Source organism: Bufo bufo, chromosome 8 (assembly GCF_905171765.1).
Source record: "Bufo bufo chromosome 8, aBufBuf1.1, whole genome shotgun sequence".
Classification (NCBI taxonomy): domain Eukaryota; kingdom Metazoa; phylum Chordata; class Amphibia; order Anura; family Bufonidae; genus Bufo; species Bufo bufo.
This window is the reverse complement of record NC_053396.1, coordinates 219,172,316-219,197,303: the sequence shown is the minus strand read 5'-3', so window position 1 is coordinate 219,197,303 and position 24,988 is coordinate 219,172,316. Positions and strand designations below refer to the sequence as shown.

The window sequence follows — 24,988 nt, the reverse complement described above, 5'->3', positions numbered from 1 at the left end:
CCTCACATATCAGTACACTCCTGTATATACTATATATCTGTACACATTGCACCTATCATACCCCGTACCTCACATATCAGTACACTGCTGTATATACTATATATCTGTACACACTGCATCTATTATACCTCATACCTCACATATCAGTACACTGCTGTATATACTATATATCTGTACACACAGCATCTATTATACCTCGTACCTCACATATCAGTACACTGCTGTATATACTATATATCTGTACACATTGCACCTATCATACCCCGTACCTCACATATCAGTACACTGCTGTATATACTATATATCTGTACACACTGCATCTATTATACCTCATACCTCACATATCAGCACACTGCTGTATATACTATATATCTGTACACATTGCATATATCATACCCCGTACCTCACATATCAGTACACTGCTGTATATACTATATATCTGTACACACTGCGTCTATTATACCTCGTACCTCACATATCAGTACACTGCTGTATATACTATATATCTGTACACTGCATCTATTATACCTCGTACCTCACATATCAGTACACTGCTGTATATACTATATATCTGTCCACACTGCATCTATTATACCTCGTACCTCACATATCAGTACACTGCTGTATATACTATATATCTGTACACACTGCATCTATTATACCTCGTACCTCACATATCAGTACACTGCTGTATATACTATATATCTGTACACATTGCACCTATCATACCCCGTACCTCACATATCAGTACACTGCTGTATATACTATATATCTGTACACACTGCATCTATTATACCTCATACCTCACATATCAGCACACTGCTGTATATACTATATATCTGTACACATTGCATATATCATACCCCGTACCTCTTATCAGTACACTGCTGTATATACTATATATCTGTACACATTGCATCTATTATACCTCGTACCTCACATATCAGTACACTGCTGTATATACTATATATCTGTACACACTGCATCTATTATACCTCATACCTCACATATCAGTACACTGCTGTATATACTATATATCTGTACACAGTGCATCTATTATACCTCCTACCTCACATATCAGTACACTGCTGTATATACTATATATCTGTACACACTGCATCTATTATACCTCATACCTCACATATCAGTACACTGCTATATATCTGTACACACTGCGTCTATTATACCTCGTACCTCACATATCAGTACACTGCTGTATATACTATATATCTGTACACTGCATCTATTATACCTCGTACCTCACATATCAGTACACTGCTGTATATACTATATATCTGTACACACTGCGTCTATTATACCTCATACCTCACATATCAGTACACTGCTGTATATACTATATATCTGTACACACTGCATCTATTATACCTCATACCTCACATATCAGTACACTGCTGTATATACTATATATCTGTACACACTGCATCTATTATACCTCGTACCTCACATATCAGTACACTGCTGTATATACTATATATCTGTCCACACTGCATCTATTATACCTCGTACCTCACATATCAGTACACTGCTGTATATACTATATATCTGTCCACACTGCATCTATTATACCTCGTACCTCACATATCAGTACACTGCTGTATATACTATATATCTGTACACACTGCATCTATTATACCTCGTACCTCACATAGTACACTGCTGTATATACTATATATCTGTACACACTGCATCTATTATACCTCGTACCTCACATATCAGTACACTGCCGTATATACTATATCTGTACACACTGCGTCTATTATACCTCGTACCTCACATATCAGTACACTGCCGTATATACTATATATCTGTACACACTGCATCTATTATACCTCGTACCTCACATATCAGTACACTGCCATATATACTATATATCTGTACACACTGCATCTATTATACCTCATACCTCACATATCAGTACACTGCTATATATACTATATATCTGTACACACTGAATCTATTATACCTCCTACCTCACATATCAGTACACTGCCGTATATACTATATATCTGTACACACTGCATCTATTATACCTCGTACCTCTGATATCAGTACACTGCTGTATATACTATATATCTGTACACACTGTATCTATTATACCTCGTACCTCCCATATCAGTACACTGCTGTATATACTATATATCTGTACACACTGCATCTATTATACCTCGTACCTCACATATCAGTACACTGCTGTATATACTATATATCTGTACACTGCATCTATTATACCTCGTACCTCTGATATCAGTACACTGCTGTAAATACTCTATATCTGTACACACTGCGTCTATTATACCTCGTACCTCTGATATCAGTACACTGCTGTATATACAGTACTATATATCTGTACACACTGCATCTATTATACCTCCTACCTCACATATCAGTACACTGCTGTATATACTATATATCTGTACACACTGCATCTATTATACCTCGTACCTCACATATCAGTACACTGCTGTATATACTATATATCTGTACACACTGCATCTATTATACCTCCTACCTCACATATCAGTACACTGCTGTATATACTATATATCTGTACACAGTGCATCTATTATACCTCATACCTCACATATCAGTACACTGCTGTATATACTATATATCTGTACACAGTGCATCTATTATACCTCGTACCTCACATATCAGTACACTGCTGTATATACTATATATCTGTACACAGTGCATCTATTATACCTCGTACCTCACATATCAGTACACTGCTGTATATACTATATATCTGTACACACTGCATCTATTATACCTCGTACCTCACATATCAGTACACTGCTGTATATACTATATATCTGTACACACTGCATCTATTATACCTCGTACCTCACATATCAGTACACTGCTGTATATACTATATATCTGTACGCACTGCATATATTATACCTCCTACCTCACATATCAGTACACTGCTGTATATACTATATATCTGTACACACTGTATCTATTATACCTCATACCTCACATATCAGTACACTGCTGTATATACTATATATCTGTACACACTGTATCTAGGGGGGGGGGGGCTTGCTGTGTTTTAATTAGACTAACACTTTGGAGGACAGACTGAAATGAAGAAACGAGGTGTGATTCATTTGCTTTGTTGTCCTTGCTGCTTCTGGTGGTTGAGATGTGAAATCAGAGCTTCATCAAAGTCCTACCTGCCACATACATAAAGGCTACGGTGGCTTTGTGCCGCCTTCCATGTAGATGTAAGGAGAGTAACCTATATGAGTTTACAGGAAGACGAAAGAAAACGTGAGCTCTGTCATCATCACACAACCTTCTTTAAGATTAACGAGGAGAAAAAGCTTCAGATAATTCAGCAGAACGATAAAAAAAACTTTACCTGTCTGATTTACTTAACTTTTTTGTTATTTTAACTTAAAAGAAAATCAGGACATGAAAGTAATTCTGGTACAACCTGGGTATCTTCTGTATATAATTATATATGTACAGCTGGTATAAGTTATACATCTTCTTGTATATAGTGATATGGACCATGCTGGTATAACCTGGGTATCTCCTGTATATAATTATATATGTACAGCTGGTATAAGTTATAAATCTTCTTGTATATAGTGATATGGACCATGCTGGTATAACCTGGGCCTCTCCTGTATATAATTATATATGTACAGCTGGTATAAGTTATACATCTTCTTGTATATAGTGATATGGAGCATGCTGGTATAACCTGGGTATCTCCTGTATATAATTATATATGTACAGCTGGTATAAGTTATACATCTTCTTGTATATAGTGATATGGAGCATGCTGGTATAACCTGGGCATCTCCTGTATATAATTATATATGTACAGCTGGTATAAGTTATACATCTTCTTGTATATAGTGATATGGAGCATGCTGGTATAACCTGGGTATCTCCTGTATATAATTATATATGTACAGCTGGTATAAGTTATACATCTTCTTGTATATAATGATATGGACCATGCTGGTATAACCTGGGTATCTCCTGTATATAATTATATATGTACAGCTGGTATAAGTTATACATCTTCCTGTATATAGTGATATGGACCATGCTGGTATAACCTGGGTATCTCCTGTATATAATTATATATGTACAGCTGGTATAAGTTATACATCTTCTTGTATATAGTGATATAGACCATGCTGGTATAACCCGGGCATCTCCTGTATATAATTATATATGTACAGCTGGTATAAGTTATACATCTTCTTGTATATAGTGATATGGACCATGCTGGTATAACCTGGGTATCTCCTGTATATAATTATATATGTACAGCTGGTATAAGTTATACATCTTCCTGTATATAGTGATATGGAGCATGCTGGTATAACCTGGGCATCTCCTGTATATAGTTTTATATGTACAGCTGGTATAAGTTATACATCTTCTTATAGTCATATGGACCATGCTGGTATTGTCACGACAGAGGGTAGGGATAAGTGCAGCCCAAAACTCCACCCCACCTCGGTCCCTGCCTACTTGCATGGCCCGCCCTAACCAACAGCGTACAACTTAGCAGAAGTCCCTCGCTTAGATACGTGCAGGGGCGGTACCGTAACAGAGTCAGACAAGCCAAAGTCAAAGCCAGGAGGTCACGCAGGTACACAAGGAGCAATCCGATAATGAAGTCAAAACACAATCCGGAGTCTGAAGCCGAGAGGTCACGTCAATTCCAGGGAGGTCACAAGGTCGAGGTAAAAAACAGAGCCGAGGTCCAAAACACACAGAAGGCACAATACGAGAATGCTGGTGAGGGTAGCAAGACCAATCGCAGGCAACCTGTGGCCAGCAGGCTGTCTGTTTAAATAGCAGAACAAGTGGGTCACATGATGTGGCCAGCGTCATGTGACCCAAGTCCAGCCCAAACCATCTGAGAACCGATAAATTGCAGCCCAAACCATCTGAGCACCGAAAAATTGTGATCGGCGCTCTGTACCTCTTTCAGCTAGGAGGATGCGGGTCACGCTGAGGAGGCGTGCGCGGCCGGGTCCTCCCCACCCCCTGGTCCCCATGGAGACGAGGACGCAGGTCGCGTTTTCGCTCCTGCACACATGCAGGATGCAGGCGCCGCCGCAAGGAGGAAGCGCGTTGCCGGCTCCCCGTTACAGTACCCCCCCTTCCACCAGGGGCCACCAGATCCATAATTACTGGAGCGGGTATTTTCGGGTGAGTAAGATCAATCCTTCTCACCAGCCTCACAGCATGCATCTTACTAGCTGGCACCCAAGACATCTCCTCAGGACCAATGGACCAAATATTGCAGAGAGTTCCGGACCTTTCTCGCATCAATAATCCTAGAGATCTCGAATTCTGGTTGACCAGCCTCCTCCACTGGTGGTGGAGCTTCCTGTGAAGGGGATACAGGCAACACATACCTTTTAAGTAAAGAATTGTGAAAAGCATTATAGATACGAAAGGAGTCGGGTAATCTTAACTTAAAAGATACAGGATTGATAATGCCCACAGTTTCATAAGGCCCAATGAACCGTGGCGCAAACTTATTCAAAGGTACCTTCAAAGACAAATTCTTGGTGGACAACCACACTTTATCACCCAACCCAAAATCTACTCCTCGATCTGCGTTACTTTTCCGAATCTCCTGTGCTTTTCTCAGGTTCGACTGAATCTGGGCCCAGACTGTGCACAGTTCTCTAGCCATTATATCAGCCTCTGGAACTTGCGAAGAGGATGGCGAAAATGAACTAAATCGCGGATGAAAACCAAGATTACATTAAAAAGGAGACATACCAGTAGATTAATTCACCTGGTTGGTAATGGCGAATTCACCCACAACTGTTGGTTGTGTGAGACATAGCACATCAGATACTGCTCTAGAGACGTTCAGTTTGACCGTTGGTTTCTGGATGAAAGGCCAAAGAAAAAGACCAAGAGATGTTACATTTACGACAAAAAGCCCTCCAAAACCTTAAAACAAATTGGACACCTCTATCCAAAACCACATTCTCTGGGATTCCTTGTAAACATATAACATGATCAACAAACAGGGAAGCCAGAGTCTTGGCATTAGGCAATTTTGAGGGATGAAGTGTACCATTTTACTAAATCTGTCCACCACCACCCACACAACTGACTTAACCTCAGAAACCGGTAAGTCGGTGATGAAATCCATAGAAATATGGGACCACGGTCTATTCGGGAAGGGCAGTGGTCGTAACTCACCCACAGGATGGGACCTAAGAGTCTTGGACCTGGCACAAACCTCACATGCGGAAACATATGAGTAGACATCTCTAGACAAGGAAGGCCACCAATAAAACCTGGAAACAAGTTTGGTGGCATAAATACCTGGATGTCCACTCAAAACAGAGTTGTGGCACTCATCCAACAGTCGGAGACGTAAATGACCAGGGACAAATAATTTATCACTAAGAGATTGTACTGGAGCCAAGTGTTGTTCCGCAGAATCAGCGTCAAATCAGCGGAGACCGAAGCCACAATGACTCCTGCCGGCAACATAGGTTCAGGTGGAGTGTCAGGAGGTTGGAAAGCACAGAAACTTCGGGACAGGGCATCAACTTTAATATTTTTACTTCCTGGCCTGAAAGTAATACAGAAATTAAAACGTGTAAAGAACAATGCCCATGTAGCCTGCCTGAGATTTAAACGTTTTGCAGACTCCAAAAACATGAGATTTTTATGGTCAGTAAAAACTGTAACACGATGTAGGGCCCCCTCCACTCCTCAAAGGCCCACTTAATAGCAAGAAATTCTCAGTTCCCAATATCATAATTTCTCTCAGTCGGAGAGAACTTACGAGAGAAAAATACGTACGGTCTCAAGTTCGTGAAAGTTGATGATCCCTGGGAGAGTACCGGTCATAACCCATCTTCGGAAGCGTCGACTTCGACCACAAAAGGCTTCTCTTGGTCAGGTTGAACTAAAATAGGAGTGTTAACAAAACATCTCTTGAGAGTTTCAAAAGCCTTAGTAGCTTCGGGAGACCAATTCACTAAATCCGCTCCCTTTCTAGTTAGGTCAGTAAGAGGCTTAACAACATTTTTAATACATTTCCGGTAGTAATTGGAAAAACACCAAAAACATTGTAACGCTTTTAGAGAGGGCCTCACCCATTCTAGAATTGCCTGCACCTTCCCTTGATCCATCTTAAAGGATTGGGGAGTGAGAACATACCCCAAAAACAACATTTCCCGTACCCCAAATATACATTTTTCACCTTTGGCAAATAGTTGGTTTTCTCGAAGAACCTGTAGTACCTGTCTAATGTGGCTAACATGAGAATCCCAGGTGAATAAATCAAAATATAGTCTAAATAAACGATCAAGAATTTTCCAATAAATTGCCTAAAATATCATTTACAAAATTCTGGAAAATCACTGGGGCATTGCTTAAACCATACTAGATATTCATGATGCCCCTCAGGGGTATTAAAAGCAGTTTTCCACTCATCCCCCTCCTTGAGACGAATAAGATTATATGCTTACCTAAGGTCGAGTTTAGTGAACCATTGGGGCTCCAAGGACCTGATTAAACAGGTCTGGAATCAATGGCAAAGGGTATTGATTTTTGATAGTAATTTTGTTTAACTCTTGATAATCAATGCAAGGTCTTAATCCACCATCTTTTTTTTTCAACAAAGAAAAATCCTGCCCCCATAGGGGAAACCAAAGGTCTAATATGAGCTTTTTGTAAACTTTCCTTCGTGTTGCATGGGTTCTTCTGGGTTACTTTCCAACTTGACTCTCAAGGGTGAAGAATCCGGTTTGACCACTACCTGTGGAAAAGTCAAAAGTTCTCGCCGTCTTTCTCTTATACGTCGGTCTAGTCTGACAGCTAGGGTCATAGTCTGTTCTAAAGTGTCAGGGGTGGGATAACAGACCAACATGTCCTTCAGTTCATCGGAGAGTCCAGCTCTCTGAGTCATCCCCGGCCGGAGCATAAATGGCTGCTACATCTTCTGACCTTTCCTCGTACGCTTTGAGCATATTCACATGAAAGGTCCACTGGACTCTTTCATCCGAACATTTAGCTACGTGGTAGGTAGTGTCGCAAAGCTGCTTCACTACCTTGTAAGGTCCCTCCCAAGCGGCTTGCAGCTTATCCGTCTTGGTTGGCTTGAGAGCAAGAACCTTTTGCCCAACAAGCAGAGTGCGGTTCCGGGTGGTCCGATTGTACCACCGCTTCTGCTGACTGTGCGTGCTGAAGATTATCACTGACCATCTCAGTGAGCTCTTTCAGCTGGTCCCTCAATGCTAAAACATAGGCTATCACCAATGTGTCCTGACCCCCTTCCCCTCCTTCCCAGTGGGTTCTCGATAAGTCTAGGGGTCCCCTCACCCTTCTACAATATAACAACTCAACAGGAGAAAATCCAGTGGACTCCTATGGTACCTCCCGGTAAGCGAACAGGAGGTACGGCAGGAGTTTCTCCCAATCTTTGTGAGAGGTAGCGAACGTACGAAGCAGCTGCTTTAGTGTTCCATTGAACCTCTCACACAGTCTGTTCATCTGGGGGTGGTATGGAGAGCTGTAACGGGGTCAATCCCATACAGCTTTCAGATCTGCTGGGTCAGTTCAGCGGTAAATTGAGTCCCCTGGTCTGAGATAATCTCTCTAGGAAATCTCAACCAAGCAAAAATCCTGAGTAGGGCATTAGCCACTGTCTCTGCATGGATATTGGCCAGCGGAATCACCTCCAGGTAACGGATGGCATAGTCCACGACCATCAATATATACCTCTTTCCAGAGGCACTGGGACGGGGAAGTGGTCCAACCAGGTCAACTGCAATCCGACTAAACAGTTCAGAAATGATGGGCATAGGATACAAGGAAGCTCTGGAATGGTCACCCTTTTTGCCCACCCACTGACAACTGTTGCATGACCGACAGTATTGTCAAACGTCCTCGGTGATCCCCAACCAAAAGAATAATTGGGTCAGGCGGGCATGGGTTTTAGTAACTCCAAGGTGCCCCGCTAAGGGAATGTCATGGACAACGCTAAGAATCTGGGACCTATGTTGCCGGGGTACCACTAACTGGCGCTTCGGTAGATGGAGAGATCCCTTGTCCTCAATAACCCTGCACAGTAGCCCCCCATCCCACTGAAAACAGTCCTCTCCAAACCCCCTGGGGTCCAACCCCGCTGTCTCTCTATACTTGGTCAATGAGGGGTCGGTCAGAGTTTCCTGGGCGAATTGGGCTGGGGCAACCCAGAACAATGTCGGAGAATTTGAGTCAGGGGTCGAAAGAACCGGGCTTACCTGGGTCCCATCATCGAATGTAGAGCTCGCCTGTCTGGACTGCTGCCGGGTGGTCACCGGATATGCCTCGGATAAGGACTCTGCTAGGAAAGATGAAGTCAAATTCCCCAGATCGTTTCTGAGCAGGACATCTGCAGGGAGATTCTTCATCACCCGACCTCCAGTTCACGGTTATCGGCTCCCCAGTCCAGGTATACTGGGGCGGGCAAAATTCTGATGATTTTTTCCCCCTGCTACTCGTACTGCAATGGCCCGTCCTGTATGGCCCTCAGATCTCACCATCCGCGGCTGTACTAGTGTGATGGTGGCTCCACTGTCCCGGAGCCCTTGAGAGGGGCGTCCATTCACTTTCACCATCTACCTATGGTGTTGGCGGTTATTTAGAGCGGCTGCCTGCACAGGGTCCACTTCGTGGAGCACCTCAAACTCCTCCTCATCCCATCTTCCTACCATCATTACCGGGGACTCCTCTACAAAATGGCTGCTGCTCTCTGGGGTCCCGCTGTAGCTTGGTTCCACTGCGGAGACCGTGGGCGATTTCGGGGGCAGTTGCCCCACATGTGTCCCACCTGATTGCATGTATACCACCTTCTCCCATCCGATCGGAGAAGGGTTGCAGGCGTTGCCCGAGGAGGAGGGTACGAGGTCGGTGGACGGTTTGTTGTTACTGGGGAACGAGGTATCACCACCTGAAAGGGTCTGCTGACTGGTCAAGCTTCAGGTTGATGGGGTCTTCTGGTATCAATATACTGATCTGCCAGGACTGCAGCTTCATTGATGTTAAGCGGTCTTTGGTCCTCCACCTAATCCCATGGTGGTGATTTGGCATCCCGCGAACTAGGCATCCATGGCTCGGGCCATCTGGTGTGCTAGCTCTGTATACGGCTGCTCGGCTTCCTTCCGCAGCCCTCAAAACTTTCATCGATGAGCTTCAGGGTTGATATTATAGCGGGCTAGGATCCTCTCCTTCGCCCGCTCGTAGTTCCTTCTGTCTTCCGCAGGAGTAGATTCGAGGGCACTCAAAGCCCTACCAGACAGTTTACTGATCAGGATCTTCATCCAGTCAGTCTCTTCTACTCCCTGCATGTCACGCTGCCTCTCAAACAGCTCCAGGTACACATCAATGTCTTCCTGGCCGTCCTGGAAGAGTCGGAATGAGTCAAAAGGTATTTTCTTCCGGCTCTCTCCATCAGGCACTGTCTGACGGTCTCCTGCTCGTTGAACCTCCGCCTGTCTTAGGTTGGTAGCATCCGAGATGAGTGTGGTGATGGTATCTGAGTCAGGTGGAGTGCTATACAGGGATAGCTTCCACTGGATATCCCACTAGATCTCCGTGACCTGAGAACCCCCCTGGACCGGGGCACTCATCCTCTCTCTGGTATGATCTCCCTCTAGGAGTTTTGCGATGAGAGACGCCTTAGTCTTGCAGCTTCCACTAATTCCTCTGTACTCAAGTAAGTCCTTCAGTGTACTTCACTTCAGGCTGCTATAGCGATCCTCCTCCGAAGATGTCCCGGTGGTGATCTGGATGTTCCAAGTGCAAGGAAGCATCCCACCGCTTGCCACCAATTGTGACGGACTCCCTGGTACCCCGACTGGGCACCTACGTCAATGATATGGCTTCCCAAAAGGAACGTATTCCAATCGCTGTTACCATTACCCAAAGAATCAGGCAGCACTCGTTTTGAGGTAAGCAGAATGAGAAGAACCTTTTATTAACACAAAGCATTTGAGTTTTATAGAAAGAAACCAGCCCCCTCCGCAGTCTAGAAAGAACCGGTATCAACCACTTTGTAGGAGTCTGATTTGTCCCAATACACATTTCGAGTTAACAGGGCAAACATCATGGCACAGAGTCTAACAATGGGCTGATTAGTTTAACAGGTAGGTGTGGATGAGGGATGGGAGGATAAACAAAGAGACATACACACAGTGCGTTCCCCCGCGCCCACAATAAACCGCATTCCCCAGCGTTATACACAGCCTGGATTTGTCACAGAGCCATTAGGGCAACCTAAGCTGTTGTCACGTAGAAGCTTCAAAAGGACAATGTCAGTCCAAATCCAGTTGGGGCATCTGTGTCAGAAGTGGGGGACGTCTATCTGTGTACATTCTACTTTCTGAAACATCTGCCAGGATGACTCTCAAAAAATTGGCGCCAAGATGTAACAATGATATAAGCAGTGGCGGTATCTCAATGTGTCATATATATGATGAATATTGATCACCCATCTGTCGCCATGTTGTTGCTTGATGTACGGCACCGAGCACCGAATTAACGACGAGCGCAGGACTTTGTTATCATTTCTCTTTTTTATCTCTAACTTTTCCTTTTTAACACCTTGTGTTTTATCAAGTAAAGACATAAAGGGCTCTTTAAAGTGCGAGCGCTGACGGTTACTTATCGCAACATGAAAGCCTCCTCCTTTTGTCGCCCGCAGTCTGGATACATCAAATCTCTATTCACCCACTCTCTTTTTAATCCATTTATGCTACTGTTCCCCTAATTATCCAGGTTGCAAATCAGTCCTGTTAGCAATTTTTTCCTACATGTTCCAACTCCAAAGGCGCGTCAGATCTGCTCCGTAATAAGACTATTAGGGGAGACGGCGCTCACTATTTACATTGATGTTCAGAAAAACGTCTGCTGCTCACAGCTGTACGCAGCTCATAGGGGCTCCATGTACAGAAGGGCGGCGGAGCCGGGCCCTAAACGCATCCTAACATATGTGAGATTTACATTTTATTCAAGGTGTCCTTAGTATCACAGCGGGAGCAATGATGTAATGTACCAACTGCAGCAAGGAGCTATCTATCTATCTATCTATCTATCTATCTATCTATCTATTATCTATCTATCTATCTATATATCTATCTATCTATCTATCTATCTATTATCTATCTATCTATCTATCTATCTATCTATCTATCTATTATCTATCTATCTCTCTATCTATCTATTATGTATCTATCTATCTATCTATTATCTATCTATCTATCTATCTATCTCATATCTATCTATCTATCTATCTATTATCTATCTATCTATCTATCTCATATCTATCTATCTATCTCATATCTATCTATCTATCTATCATTTTTCTTTCTTTCTTTCTTTCTTTCAAAAATTTGATTCCGGTCCAGGTTTTTGAGAAGCCTAAGTGAACTATAAAAGGAAGTGAGATCACATTGGGGGTTGAGCCACTGAGGAAGGGGAGAGAGGTCCCCGAAACGCGTTTGGCATAGTTCACCCCCATAAAGAAAGACCCGGACTAACTACAGAGGACCGATGATATCCTGATTTGTGGAGCGCTCCATAAAAGATTTTCGAATCCGAATTTTTTTTTCAAATCAGTAATATTCGGAAGAAATACCGGACCAAATCCCGTGAGACATATACCAAGTCCCGTGAGACATATACCACGAGGACGCCAAACGGGAGAAGAAGACGCCGGTACAAGGTGGTGAGCAGAGACCTGAGAGAAGTAATCCAAGCGGCGTTCCCGATACGATAGGGGTAAGAGAATAACTCACGCCTTACTCACCACTGATATTTAACTATCATATCAACCGGAACACTAGGTCCCGTTCTCCGGATTTATTTATTGTCTCTATATTCAAATGATTGTCCCTGTGTAAGAGAACACTTTTGAGAGAACTCAGTGACAACTAAGGAAGTGACTCTCTCTTCAAAAACAGTGTTAGACCTGGAACTATTTCTTATAGATGATACGCGATCAGATTATCTTATAATCCTACTGATACAATATACCAGTGTGCACTTATCCTGCGGTTTTATCTTATCTTATTTCATTTATTGATGTTTTATTTATTGTGTGAGATTGTATTTTATTGTATATCTTTTTAAATGTGATTTTATAACAATCAATTGCTGTAATAAATTGCCACGTTCTATATGACCCACACAATTGAGTGCCAGTCTTATATTATTTGTTACTAATACTTTGTGTGTTTTCTGTAGATGAGAGGACACTGGGCTGACTTCTCCCCTTCACACGGCAGCTGCTCCCCCTCCCCGTGTAGGTGACAGGTGATATAATGGCACTTACATAGTCATTGACCGGTAGGTCCTCTTCGGTCAGAGATCTGGACTGACGTTTGCCGCTCTGCCTTTTGCCTCTTTGATCTTTAGGTGAAAATACTTGTTGTTCTGCTTCTGACTCATCGTCTTCTCCATCATCAAAATCTTGAAATTCAGGAGCTTGAAAGAGAAAAAAAAGAACAATTCCCTGAGAATGAAAAGTCCATAAAGTCAGAAAGCCTGAATTCCTTAGAGATCCTGTGCCGCAGTTTCTGCCTCTGGGAAAGCTGGGTGACAGCTAGAATGTCCGCCATCGCAGCTCCCACAGGAAAATTACCAAATCTGAGACCAGGGGTGCAAAGGATAGCATGGGGCCAGTGTAGAAGAGGGGCCCATGATGGCTTCAGTGGTAGGAACCTAAGAAAGTCACTTCCTTATCATAGGATAGGCAATATTACCAAACAAAGGGCGAAAAAGAATGGGACAAAGGTGGGGGGGGGGGGGGGGGCAAACAAGCCCCGGACCATTGTAGGTGGAGTGTAAACCAATGCTAGAGGCAGTGCCCAAATGCCTTATGCTTGGCAGCACGGCGGCTTAGCGGTTAGCACTGGTGCCTGGTACTGCCAGGACAACATCTGCATGGAGTTTGTATGTTCTCCCCGTGTTTGGGTGGGTTTCCTCCGGGTTCTCCGGTTTCCACCCACACTCCACCACATCGCCATTCCCCATCATTGCGCCCGCTATTTACAAAGGAATGAGCTTCGTGACAAAGTAATTGATCACCAATCGAATCTCTTTGTGAAATTCACCAAAGCAGCCGAATCAAGTTTTTCATACCTTTGCTCATCACTAATGGCCATATTGGTTGTCACTCAGCTTTCCCAGGAACAGAGAGGACTTGTCTGGTGATGTGGGGGGGGGGAGGTAGACATACGGAATATGTCTCGCACTTCGTTCTATGTAAATCCAGGGCTACGATCGTACAGGTAATGACACGGACGCCGTCTCCTCTGTGACAGCCATGAAATTAGTCACCGGTTGTAATAAACAAAAGGTTGTATTTTCCATGAATGAGACCTAATTGGATCGTCTACATCAGCAGGACGCACGCGGCTTTGATGGTTTTAATAATTAGCTATAATTAGTAATCTGGTGGAGGTATTCTCTTCGTGTATGCGCTCGTTACATGACGCGGCTGCCTGTATAATGGAAACAGTCAGCATTCATGTCAAAACATAGAATTAAGGGGAAAATCATCCCCCATACTCCAGGTCATGGTGGGTTCTTTTCAGCGTCAATAGGTTTTATGTAAATTAAGTTACATTTTTATATAATGAAGTTCTACAACTTTGTAATTTATTTTGTGTATTAATTTATTTATTTTTTTATATTTTTTTTGTTTTTCAGTGTATCTGCTTCCTGTCAGTAAATGGAGGCATTCTCGTTTTCACTTAGGGTACTTTCACACTTGCGTCAAAATCTTCCAGTATTGAGTTCCGTCCTAGGGGCTCAATACCGGAAAAAAAACTGATCAGTTTTACCCTAATGCATTCTGAATGGAGAGCAATCCGTTCAGGATGCATCAGTTCAGTCCTTTTACAGTATTTGTACGGCCAAAAATCCTGAACACTTGCGGAAATGCCGGATCCAGCATTTTTTCCCATTGAAATGTATTATTATTATTGTAAAATTGATGCATTGATGGATTCGGTCTTCCGGTCTGCGCATGCGCAGACCTTTAAAAATGTAAAAATAAATACCAAATCCGTTTTTCCGGATGACACCGGAGAGACGGATGCGGTATTGCAATGCATTTTGTGACACAGATCCGCATCCGGATCCATCTACAACGGATCCGTCCGAACAATGCTAGTGTGAAAGTACCCTGAGGTTGACCACGTCCTGCTCGCACAGCTGCCGGCTTTGTGCAATGTTTCTACAAATTCTATCTATTTACGTCTGTTTCTAGGAAAGATGAGTGACAACCAGTATGGACACACAAGTTGTCAGAAACCACCTGCCAAACAGTAATGGAAGCAATATGGGAGTGTATGAATATGACATGTTGCTGGAATGGCGGCCATATTGTTAATCCCCCAGACTTCCCACAGCCGCCCAGCGGATCTATACATTGACTGAGTCTATGAATCTGTCCTCTAAAGTCTAATTTTACCTGATGGAGAAGAAGGGAAGATCCAGTGCACTGACTTATTGTGACAGAGCTCCAGTATTTTGGAATTCTTCAGGAAATCTGTGTCCTCTATAGGATTCTCAGAGGGGATCCAGAACATGGACTGTTCATAGATTGTGGTGGTGATTTCACCTTCCTAAAGCGATGGAAGTAAAAAAAAAAAGAAAAGCATAGAAATTATCCTAAAGCCAATAATCTACTATATGTACTTCCTTTCCTTCTTCCTTCCTCTCTTCCTTCTTTTTGCAGTGTCTTCCTTCTCTTCTTTCCTCCTTCCTTCCTTTTCTCCGCCCTCTCTCTTCATTCCATTCTTTTTTCCATCGTTCTATTTACCCTTCCACCCTTCCTTCCTTCCTTTCTTGCTCCTTCCCTTCCTTCCTCTTTTCCTTTCTCCCTCTCTCTGTTCCTTCCTCTGTTCCTTATTCCCTTCCTTCCTTCCTATTTTCCTTTCTCCCTTCCTTCCTTCCTCTTTTCCTTTCTCCCTCTCTTCCTTCTTCCCTTCCTTCCTCTTTTCCTTTCTCCCTTTCTCTGTTCCTTCCTCTCTTCCTTCTTCACTTTCTTTCTTTCTTTCTTTCTTCCTTCCTCTTTTCCTTTTTCCTTCTCTGTCCCTTCCTTTCTTTCTTCCTTCCTCTTTTCCCTTTTCCTTCCTTCCTCTTTTCCTTTCTCCCTCTCTCTGTTCCTTCCTATCTTCCTTTCTCCCTCTCTTTGTTCCTTCCTCTCTTCCTTCCCTTCCTTCCTTCCTCTTTTCCTTTCTCCCTCTCTCTGCTCCTTCCTCTCTTCCTTTCTCCCTCTCTTTGTTCCTTCCTCTCTTCCTTCCCTTCCCTTCTTTCCTTCCTCTTTTCCTTTATTCCTCTCTCTGTTCCTTCCTCTCTTTCTTCTTCTTTTCCTTTCTCCCTCTCTCTGTTCCTCCCTCTTTTCCTTCCTTCCTTACTCTTTTCCTTTCTTCCTCTCTTCCTTCCTTTTTTCTACCCTCCATCAATATCCTTCTGTCTTTCTTCCGTTTTCCATCCTGGCACTTTACCACTATCTCTCTCTTCTTTCTTTCTTAAAGAAACATTCCCACATTTTCTTATTCTCTGTCCTGTTAAAAAGGTACCTGATATATCTTGTAGTAAAGGTAATCTTCACTACAAGATACATCTACACTCTGACTCTCCACTGTCAGCTGGAGAGTCAGAGTGTCCATCACATAACACAGCTGAGGATCAGAAGGGAAAGGATAACCCACAGATACAACCACCAGTAAGAAGATTACCCTCACTATTCTAGTGGGCCAGAGAATAAGCATTTTTGTGGGAGGCTTCTTCAAGTCATGAGCCAGGAGGCATCTACTGGTATGTTCTGCATCACAAGAGGAAAGCACTTCCCCATTGAGATAGTAAGACCCACATGACAGCCCACGTGCTCCTCGAGATCAGGTAAAGTAAACTCCATTCTTAGGATTTTGATTAATTTCAATGAAAGCCATAGAATCATCTGCTATATCTATATGGTAAGAAGTGCAATTTTATTAAAGAATTGTAAAAAAAAAAAAAGGTCTTTTTGTGCAGTTAGAGGAACCTCAAGAGACAACTGAGACTGCAACAAATTACTGGAAGGACTGTGACTATGTGGAATGCTACATTGTTAAAATAGACGCCAATGTAAATATTTCCATACAACAGTTTATAGAAACGGAAACTTTCTCATAAATCCAGCAAATTGTCCCCATATGAGAGAGGATCCTGCACTGACATGGGGCGTGAGGTCTCTCTGCTTTTTGTTAGTTGGTGGAAAAGTATTCAATTATTTTATGTCACTAATGGAACATATAAAACAATGTATTTCCTGGTATTCCTTTAAGAGGAGACATCTGCAGACCGGTGACCACTGAACAGAGGGCTTTTGAAAATACTGAGACTTTTTTTAATGATACGAAACTGTATTTGTTTTATGTAGATTTCTGTCAACTATTACTCCAGAGGTGAAGTTGCATTGCAGAAATTGTGTGGACTTTGTATGTTCTTCCTGTGTTCTCATGGGCTTCCTCTAGATAATTTAATTTCTTCCAAAACTCTAAGCACATACAAATAGGAATTGACTTCCTACAGAATGAAACTGGGCCTGTAAGTATTTAAGAACCTCAACTTACCCCTCTATACCTCCCCTTCTTCTCAAATTAGCCAGTTACATAAGTGTTTCACAACTTTAGTCCTCAGATGTCTACACAAGATGATCGTTAGAGGATATCCCAGAGAGAGAACACCTAGTGCACTGACCCTAATTACATGACCAGTGCAATCCTAATAAAATGCTGGGGATATGATATGACCCTTTTGAGCGAACAAGAAGTTGAGAAACTGTGTCCTACATACAATCTGAAGTATAAGGATGCATGGGCAAGGATAAGGACAGCCAGATGGTCACCATCAATCAATATGTTTGGAAACAAGAGTTGTCAGTTATGGTTCTACAATGCTGGAAGAACCTAATTTCAGTGGAAAGTCGAAAAAGGAAGTTAATAAAGAAACTGCTCTGGTTCCATCACATGTTCAGAAGTTGAAAAAAGAATATGACTTTTCTAACAGCCAAAAAAAGAATGTGAATCACATTCTCAGGTGGTTTTCAACCAATACATTTACTACTACTAATCTAGTAGGGGGGGGGGGGGCACTGATAACAAATTATGTGGAGTGTCCTCCCTCTACTAGACGGGCCATTAGAATTATGTGATATCAGTGTCCTCCCTCTACTAGACGGGCCATTAGCATTATGTAATATCAGTGTCTTCCCTCAACTAGAATGGCCAATTAGCAGTAATAAAAGTGGGCTCATTTCAAAATTGGCTCTAAGGTTCCAACTGTGGCCACAATAACAGTCTGTATAGGGAAAAACCCTTATACAACCAAACAGTACCTCAACTTCCAGCTCAGTCGCCTCAACTGCTGGGATTTCTTTGCTCTGAGTCTTAATAAAGCATTTTTCCAATCCAGCGAAGTAAATGCCAGTAATTCCCTAAAAAATAGAAGGGAAAATGCAAAATAAGGTATAAAGCTGAGGTAATCTGACAGTTAGGAAAAAAAAACCTGTTTGACTACTATACACTTCATATTATACTAGTACGAGTATTGTAATACATTCACTCATGTTATCCTAGGAAGGACTTACGTAAAAGAATATAACTACAATAATACTGTCCCTATGTACAAAACTATAACAACCATAATAATGCCTCCTATGTACATGAATATAACTACTATAATACTGCTCCTATGTACAAGAATATAACTACTATAATACTGCTCCTATGTACAAGAATATAACTACTATAATACTGCTCCTATGTACAAGAATATAACTACTATAATACTGCTCCTATGTACAAGAATATAACTACTATAATACTGCCTCCTATGTACAAGAATATAACTACTATAATACTGCTTCTATGTACAAGAATATAACTACTATAATACTACCTCCTATGTACAAGAATATAACTACTATAATACTGCCTCATATGTACAAGAATATAACTACTATAACACTGCTCCTATGTACAAAACTATAGCAACCATAATACTGCTCCTATGTACAAGAATATAACTACTATAATATTGCCTCCTATGTACAAGAATATAACTACTATAATACTGCCTCATATGTACAAGAATATAACTACTATAATACTGCTCCTATGTACAAAAATATAACTACTATAATACTGCTCCTATGTACCAGAATATAACTACTATAATACTGCCTCCTATGTACAAGAATATAACTACTATAATACTGCTCCTATGTACAAGAATATAACTACTATAATACTGCTCCTATGTACAAGAATATAACTACTATAATACTGCCTCCTATGTACAAGAATATAACTACTATAATACTGCTCCTATGTACAAGAATATAACTACTATAATACTGCTCCTATGTACAAGAATATAACTACTATAATACTGCTCCTATGTACAAGAATATAACTACTATAATACTGCCTCCTATGTACAAGAATATAACTACTATAATACTGCTCCTATGTACAAGAAAATAACTACTATAATACTGCCTCCTATGTACAAGAATATAACTACTATAATACTGCCTCCTATGTACAAGAATATAACTACTATAATACTGCTCCTAGGTACAAGAATATAACTACTATAATACTGCTCTTATGTACAAGAATATAACTACTATAATACTGCTCCTATGTACAAGACTATAACTACTATAATACTGCTCCTATGTACAAGAATATAACTACTATAATACTGTCCCTATGTACACGAATATAACTACTATAATACTGCTCCTATGTACAAGACTATAACTACTATAATACTGCTCCTATGTACAAGAATATAACTACTATAATACTGTCCCTATGTACAAGAATATAACTACTATAATACTGCTCCTATGTACAAGAATATAACTACTATAATACTGCTCCTATGTACAAGAATATAACTACTATAATACTGCTCCTATGTACAAGAATATAACTACTATAATACTGCTCCTATGTACAAGAATATAACTACTATAATACTGCCTCCTATGTACAAGAATATAACTACTATAATACTGCTCCTATGTACAAGAATATAACTACTATAATACTGTTCCTATGTACAAGAATATAACTACTATAATACTGCTCCTATGTACAAGACTATAACTACTTTAATACTGCCTCCTATGTACAAGAATATAACTACTATAATACTGCTCCTATGTACAAGAATATAACTACTATAATACTGCTCCTATGTACAAGACTATAACTACTATATTACTGCTCCTATGTACAAGAATATAACTACTATAATACTGCTCCTATGTACAAGAATATAACTACTATAATACTGCTCCTATATACAAGAATATAACTACTATAATACTGCTCCTATGTACAAGAATATAACTACTATAATACTGCCTCCTATGTACAAGAATATAACTACTATAATACTGCTCCTATGTACAAGAATATAACTACTATAATACTGCCTCCTATGTACAAGAATATAACTACTATAATACTGCCTCCTATGTACAAGAATATAACTACTATAATACTGCTCCTATGTACAAGAATATAACTACTATAATACTGCTCCTATGTACAAGACTATAACTACTATAATACTGCCTCCTCTGTACAAGAATATAACTACTATAATACTGCTCCTATGTACAAGAATATAACTACTATAATACTGCTCCTATATACAAGAATATAACTACTATAATACTGCTCCTATGTACAAGAATATAACTACTATAATACTGCCTCCTATGTACAAGAATATAACTACTATAATACTGCTCCTATGTACAAGAATATAACTACTATAATACTGCCTCCTATGTACAAGAATATAACTACTATAATACTGCCTCCTATGTACAAGAATATAACTACTATAATACTGCTCCTATGTACAAGAATATAACTACTATAATACTGCCTCCTATGTACAAGAATATAACTACTATAATACTGCTCCTATGTACAAGAATATAACTACTATAATACTGCCCCTATGTACAAGAATATAACTACTATAATACTACCTCATATATACAAGAATATAACTACTATAATACTACCTCCTATATACAAGATTATAACTATTATAATACTGCTCCTATGTACAAGAATATAACTACTATAATACTGCTCCTATGTACAGGAATATAACTACTATAATACTGCTCCTATGTACAAGAATATAACTACTATAATACTGCCCCTATGTACAAGAATATAACTACTATAATACTACCTCATATATACAAGAATACAACTACTATAATACTACCTCCTATATACAAGAATATAACTACTATAATACTGCTCCTATGTACAAGAATATTACTACTATAATACTGCCCCCTATGTACAAGAATATAACTACTATAATACTGCCCCTATGTACAAGAATATAACTACTATAATACTGCCCCTATGTACAAGAATATAACTACTATAATACTGCTCCTATGTACAAGAATATTACTACTATAATACTGCCCCCTATGTACAAGAATATAACTACTATAATACTGCTCCTATGTACAAGAATATAACTACTATAATACTGCTCCTATGTACAGGAATATAACTACTATAATACTGCTCCTATGTACAAGAATATAACTACTATAATACTGCTCCTATGTACAAGAATACAACTACTATAATACTACCTCCTATATACAAGAATATAACTACTATAATACTGCTCCTATGTACAAGAATATTACTACTATAATACTGCCCCCTATGTACAAGAATATAACTACTATAATACTGCCCCTATGTACAAGAATATAACTACTATAATACTGCCCCTATGTACAAGAATATAACTACTATAATACTGCTCCTATGTACAAGAATATAACTACTATAATACTGCTCCTATGTACAAGAATATAACTACTATAATACTGCTCCTATGTACAAGAATATTACTACTATAATACTGCCCCCTATGTACAAGAATATAACTACTATAATACTGCTCCTATGTACAAGAATATAACTACTATAATACTGCTCCTATGTACAAGAATATAACTACTATAATACTACCTCCTATGTACAAGAATATAACTACTATAATACTGTTCCTATGTACAAGAATATAACTACTATAATACTGCCTCCTATGTACAAGAATATAACTACTATAATACTGCTCCTATGTACAAGAATATAACTACTATAATACTGCCTCCTATGTACAAGAATATAACTACTATAATACTGCCCCTATGTACAAGAATATAACTACTATAATACTACCTCATATATACAAGAATACAACTACTATAATACTACCTCCTATATACAAGAATATAACTACTATAATACTGCTCCTATGTACAAGAATATTACTACTATAATACTGCCCCCTATGTACAAGAATATAACTACTATAATACTGCCCCTATGTACAAGAATATAACTACTATAATACTGCCCCTATGTACAAGAATATAACTACTATAATACTGCTCCTATGTACAAGAATATTACTACTATAATACTGCCCCCTATGTACAAGAATATAACTACTATAATACTGCTCCTATGTACAAGAATATAACTACTATAATACTGCTCCTATGTACAGGAATATAACTACTATAATACTGCTCCTATGTACAAGAATATAACTACTATAATACTGCTCCTATGTACAAGAATACAACTACTATAATACTACCTCCTATATACAAGAATATAACTACTATAATACTGCTCCTATGTACAAGAATATTACTACTATAATACTGCCCCCTATGTACAAGAATATAACTACTATAATACTGCCCCTATGTACAAGAATATAACTACTATAATACTGCCCCTATGTACAAGAATATAACTACTATAATACTGCTCCTATGTACAAGAATATAACTACTATAATACTGCTCCTATGTACAAGAATATAACTACTATAATACTGCTCCTATGTACAAGAATATTACTACTATAATACTGCCCCCTATGTACAAGAATATAACTACTATAATACTGCTCCTATGTACAAGAATATAACTACTATAATACTGCTCCTATGTACAAGAATATAACTACTATAATACTACCTCCTATGTACAAGAATATAACTACTATAATACTGTTCCTATGTACAAGAATATAACTACTATAATACTGCCTCCTATGTACAAGAATATAACTACTATAATACTGCTCCTATGTACAAGAATATAACTACTATAATACTGCCTCCTATGTACAAGAATATAACTACTATAATACTGCTTGCAGCGTTCGGGTGTCCGCCTGGCCGTGCGGAGGCAAACGGATCCGTCCAGACTTACAATGTAAGTCAATGGGGACGACACAATATGGCTCAATTTTCAAATGGATCTGTCCCCCATTGACTTTCAATGTAAAGTCTGGACGGATCAGTTCAGGCTACTTTCACACTTAGCATTTTTTTTAAACTATAATACAGACGGATCCGTTCTGAACGGATCCAAACGTCTGCATTATAGGAGCGGATCCGTCTGTGCAGACATCAGACGGACCACGTCTGAACGCAAGTGTGAAAGTAGCCTTACCTGGACTCTGGAGATGGCAGGACGCCAGGACTGCTCTCCTCATCATTTATATTCGATGTTCTTAGTCCCACCTATCACTATTGATTTATGAGCCTAACAATGATGATTCATAGAGAGGAGTTACTAATTCAAGTGAAAAAGATACAGCGGCTCACCCCTTCTCCGTATGGATAAGGTGCTCACCCTCCGGTCCTACCCTCAGGACCTACAAAGAGCAAATGAGGTGTAAGCAGATGTGAAGGGGCACACTCGGAGTACACCACGTGGGACGCTGCGAGTGTACGGCTACCTGGGAACAGCGCTGCGGTTAGACGGTGAAGAAGGGTAAGACCGGGCTCGTATTTGAGCATTACAAGTTGCAAGAGACTGTAAGTAATTTCATCATCAGTCCCCGGTGAAGCAATAGTAATTGCTATACATTATTGAACGCTCACATTACCGGACACTAGTACTGGGTTGTACCATTATTACTACTGCTCTATCTGGATTTGGCCATAGTGCCATTGCCATATCAGCACAATTTATACTATATGGAATTAGGACTCTGATTGGGACATTGTCGGCACGATTATTATACAATACATTGGATTGGGACATTGCCGCTGCATTGATTTATTGTCTCAGAGATCATGCAAGCTATTTAGCACGTGTCCACTGTATGTTTATTGTGCAGGATTGTGCACACAACGTTATTTATACGATTGATGTGCGTTTTTATGTATATTTTATATTATTTTCAGGGGTGTGTTTTTAAAGTATTAAACTACTATATTATATCCACCACTGTGTTTCCCTTCTGAGTGTGCCCCTTCACATCTGCTTACACCGAGTTAGGCTACTTTCACACCTGCGTTAGGTGCGGATCCGTCTGATATCTGCACAGACGGATCCGCTCCTATAATGCAAACGCTTGCATCCGTTCAGAACGGATCCGTTTGCATAACTGTTTATTTCAGATCTGATTTTTCACTTCGGAAAACTCAGATCCGACAGTAGTATATTCTAAACACAGAAGCGTTCCCATGGTGATGGGGACGCTTCAAGTTAGAATATACTGAGAAATGTGTACATGACTGCCCCCTGCTGCCTGGCAGACCCCCCCCCCTCCTGTATTTAACTTATTGGTGGCCAGTGCAGGCCCCCCCTCCCTCCCCAGTATTAATTGTAACCAGTGCGGCCCCCCTCCCTCTATATTCATCGGTGGCCAGTGCGGATTCCGTGTATTAAATATGACCAGTGCGGCCTCCCCTCCCTCCCTCCCCAGTATTAAATATGACCAGTGCGGCCTCCCCTCCCTCCCTCCCCAGTATTAAATATGACCAGTGCGGCCTCCCCCTCCCTCCCTCCCCAGTATTAAATATGACCAGT

General features: G+C 40.4%; 1 protein-coding gene across 1 annotated transcript in view; it reads right to left on the bottom strand.

Annotated features, from left to right (window-relative positions):
* TNMD (tenomodulin) overlaps positions 1 to 24,988 on the bottom strand; it is an 80,559-nt gene that overhangs the window by 12,897 nt on the left and 42,674 nt on the right. The window contains exons 4-6 of the mRNA XM_040405814.1: positions 18,410 to 18,508; positions 15,497 to 15,650; positions 13,352 to 13,503 (exon numbers count right to left, since the gene is read on the bottom strand). Coding sequence (XP_040261748.1) covers positions 13,352 to 13,503; positions 15,497 to 15,650; positions 18,410 to 18,508 — 405 coding nt within the window. The remainder of the gene's footprint in view (positions 1 to 13,351; positions 13,504 to 15,496; positions 15,651 to 18,409; positions 18,509 to 24,988) is intronic.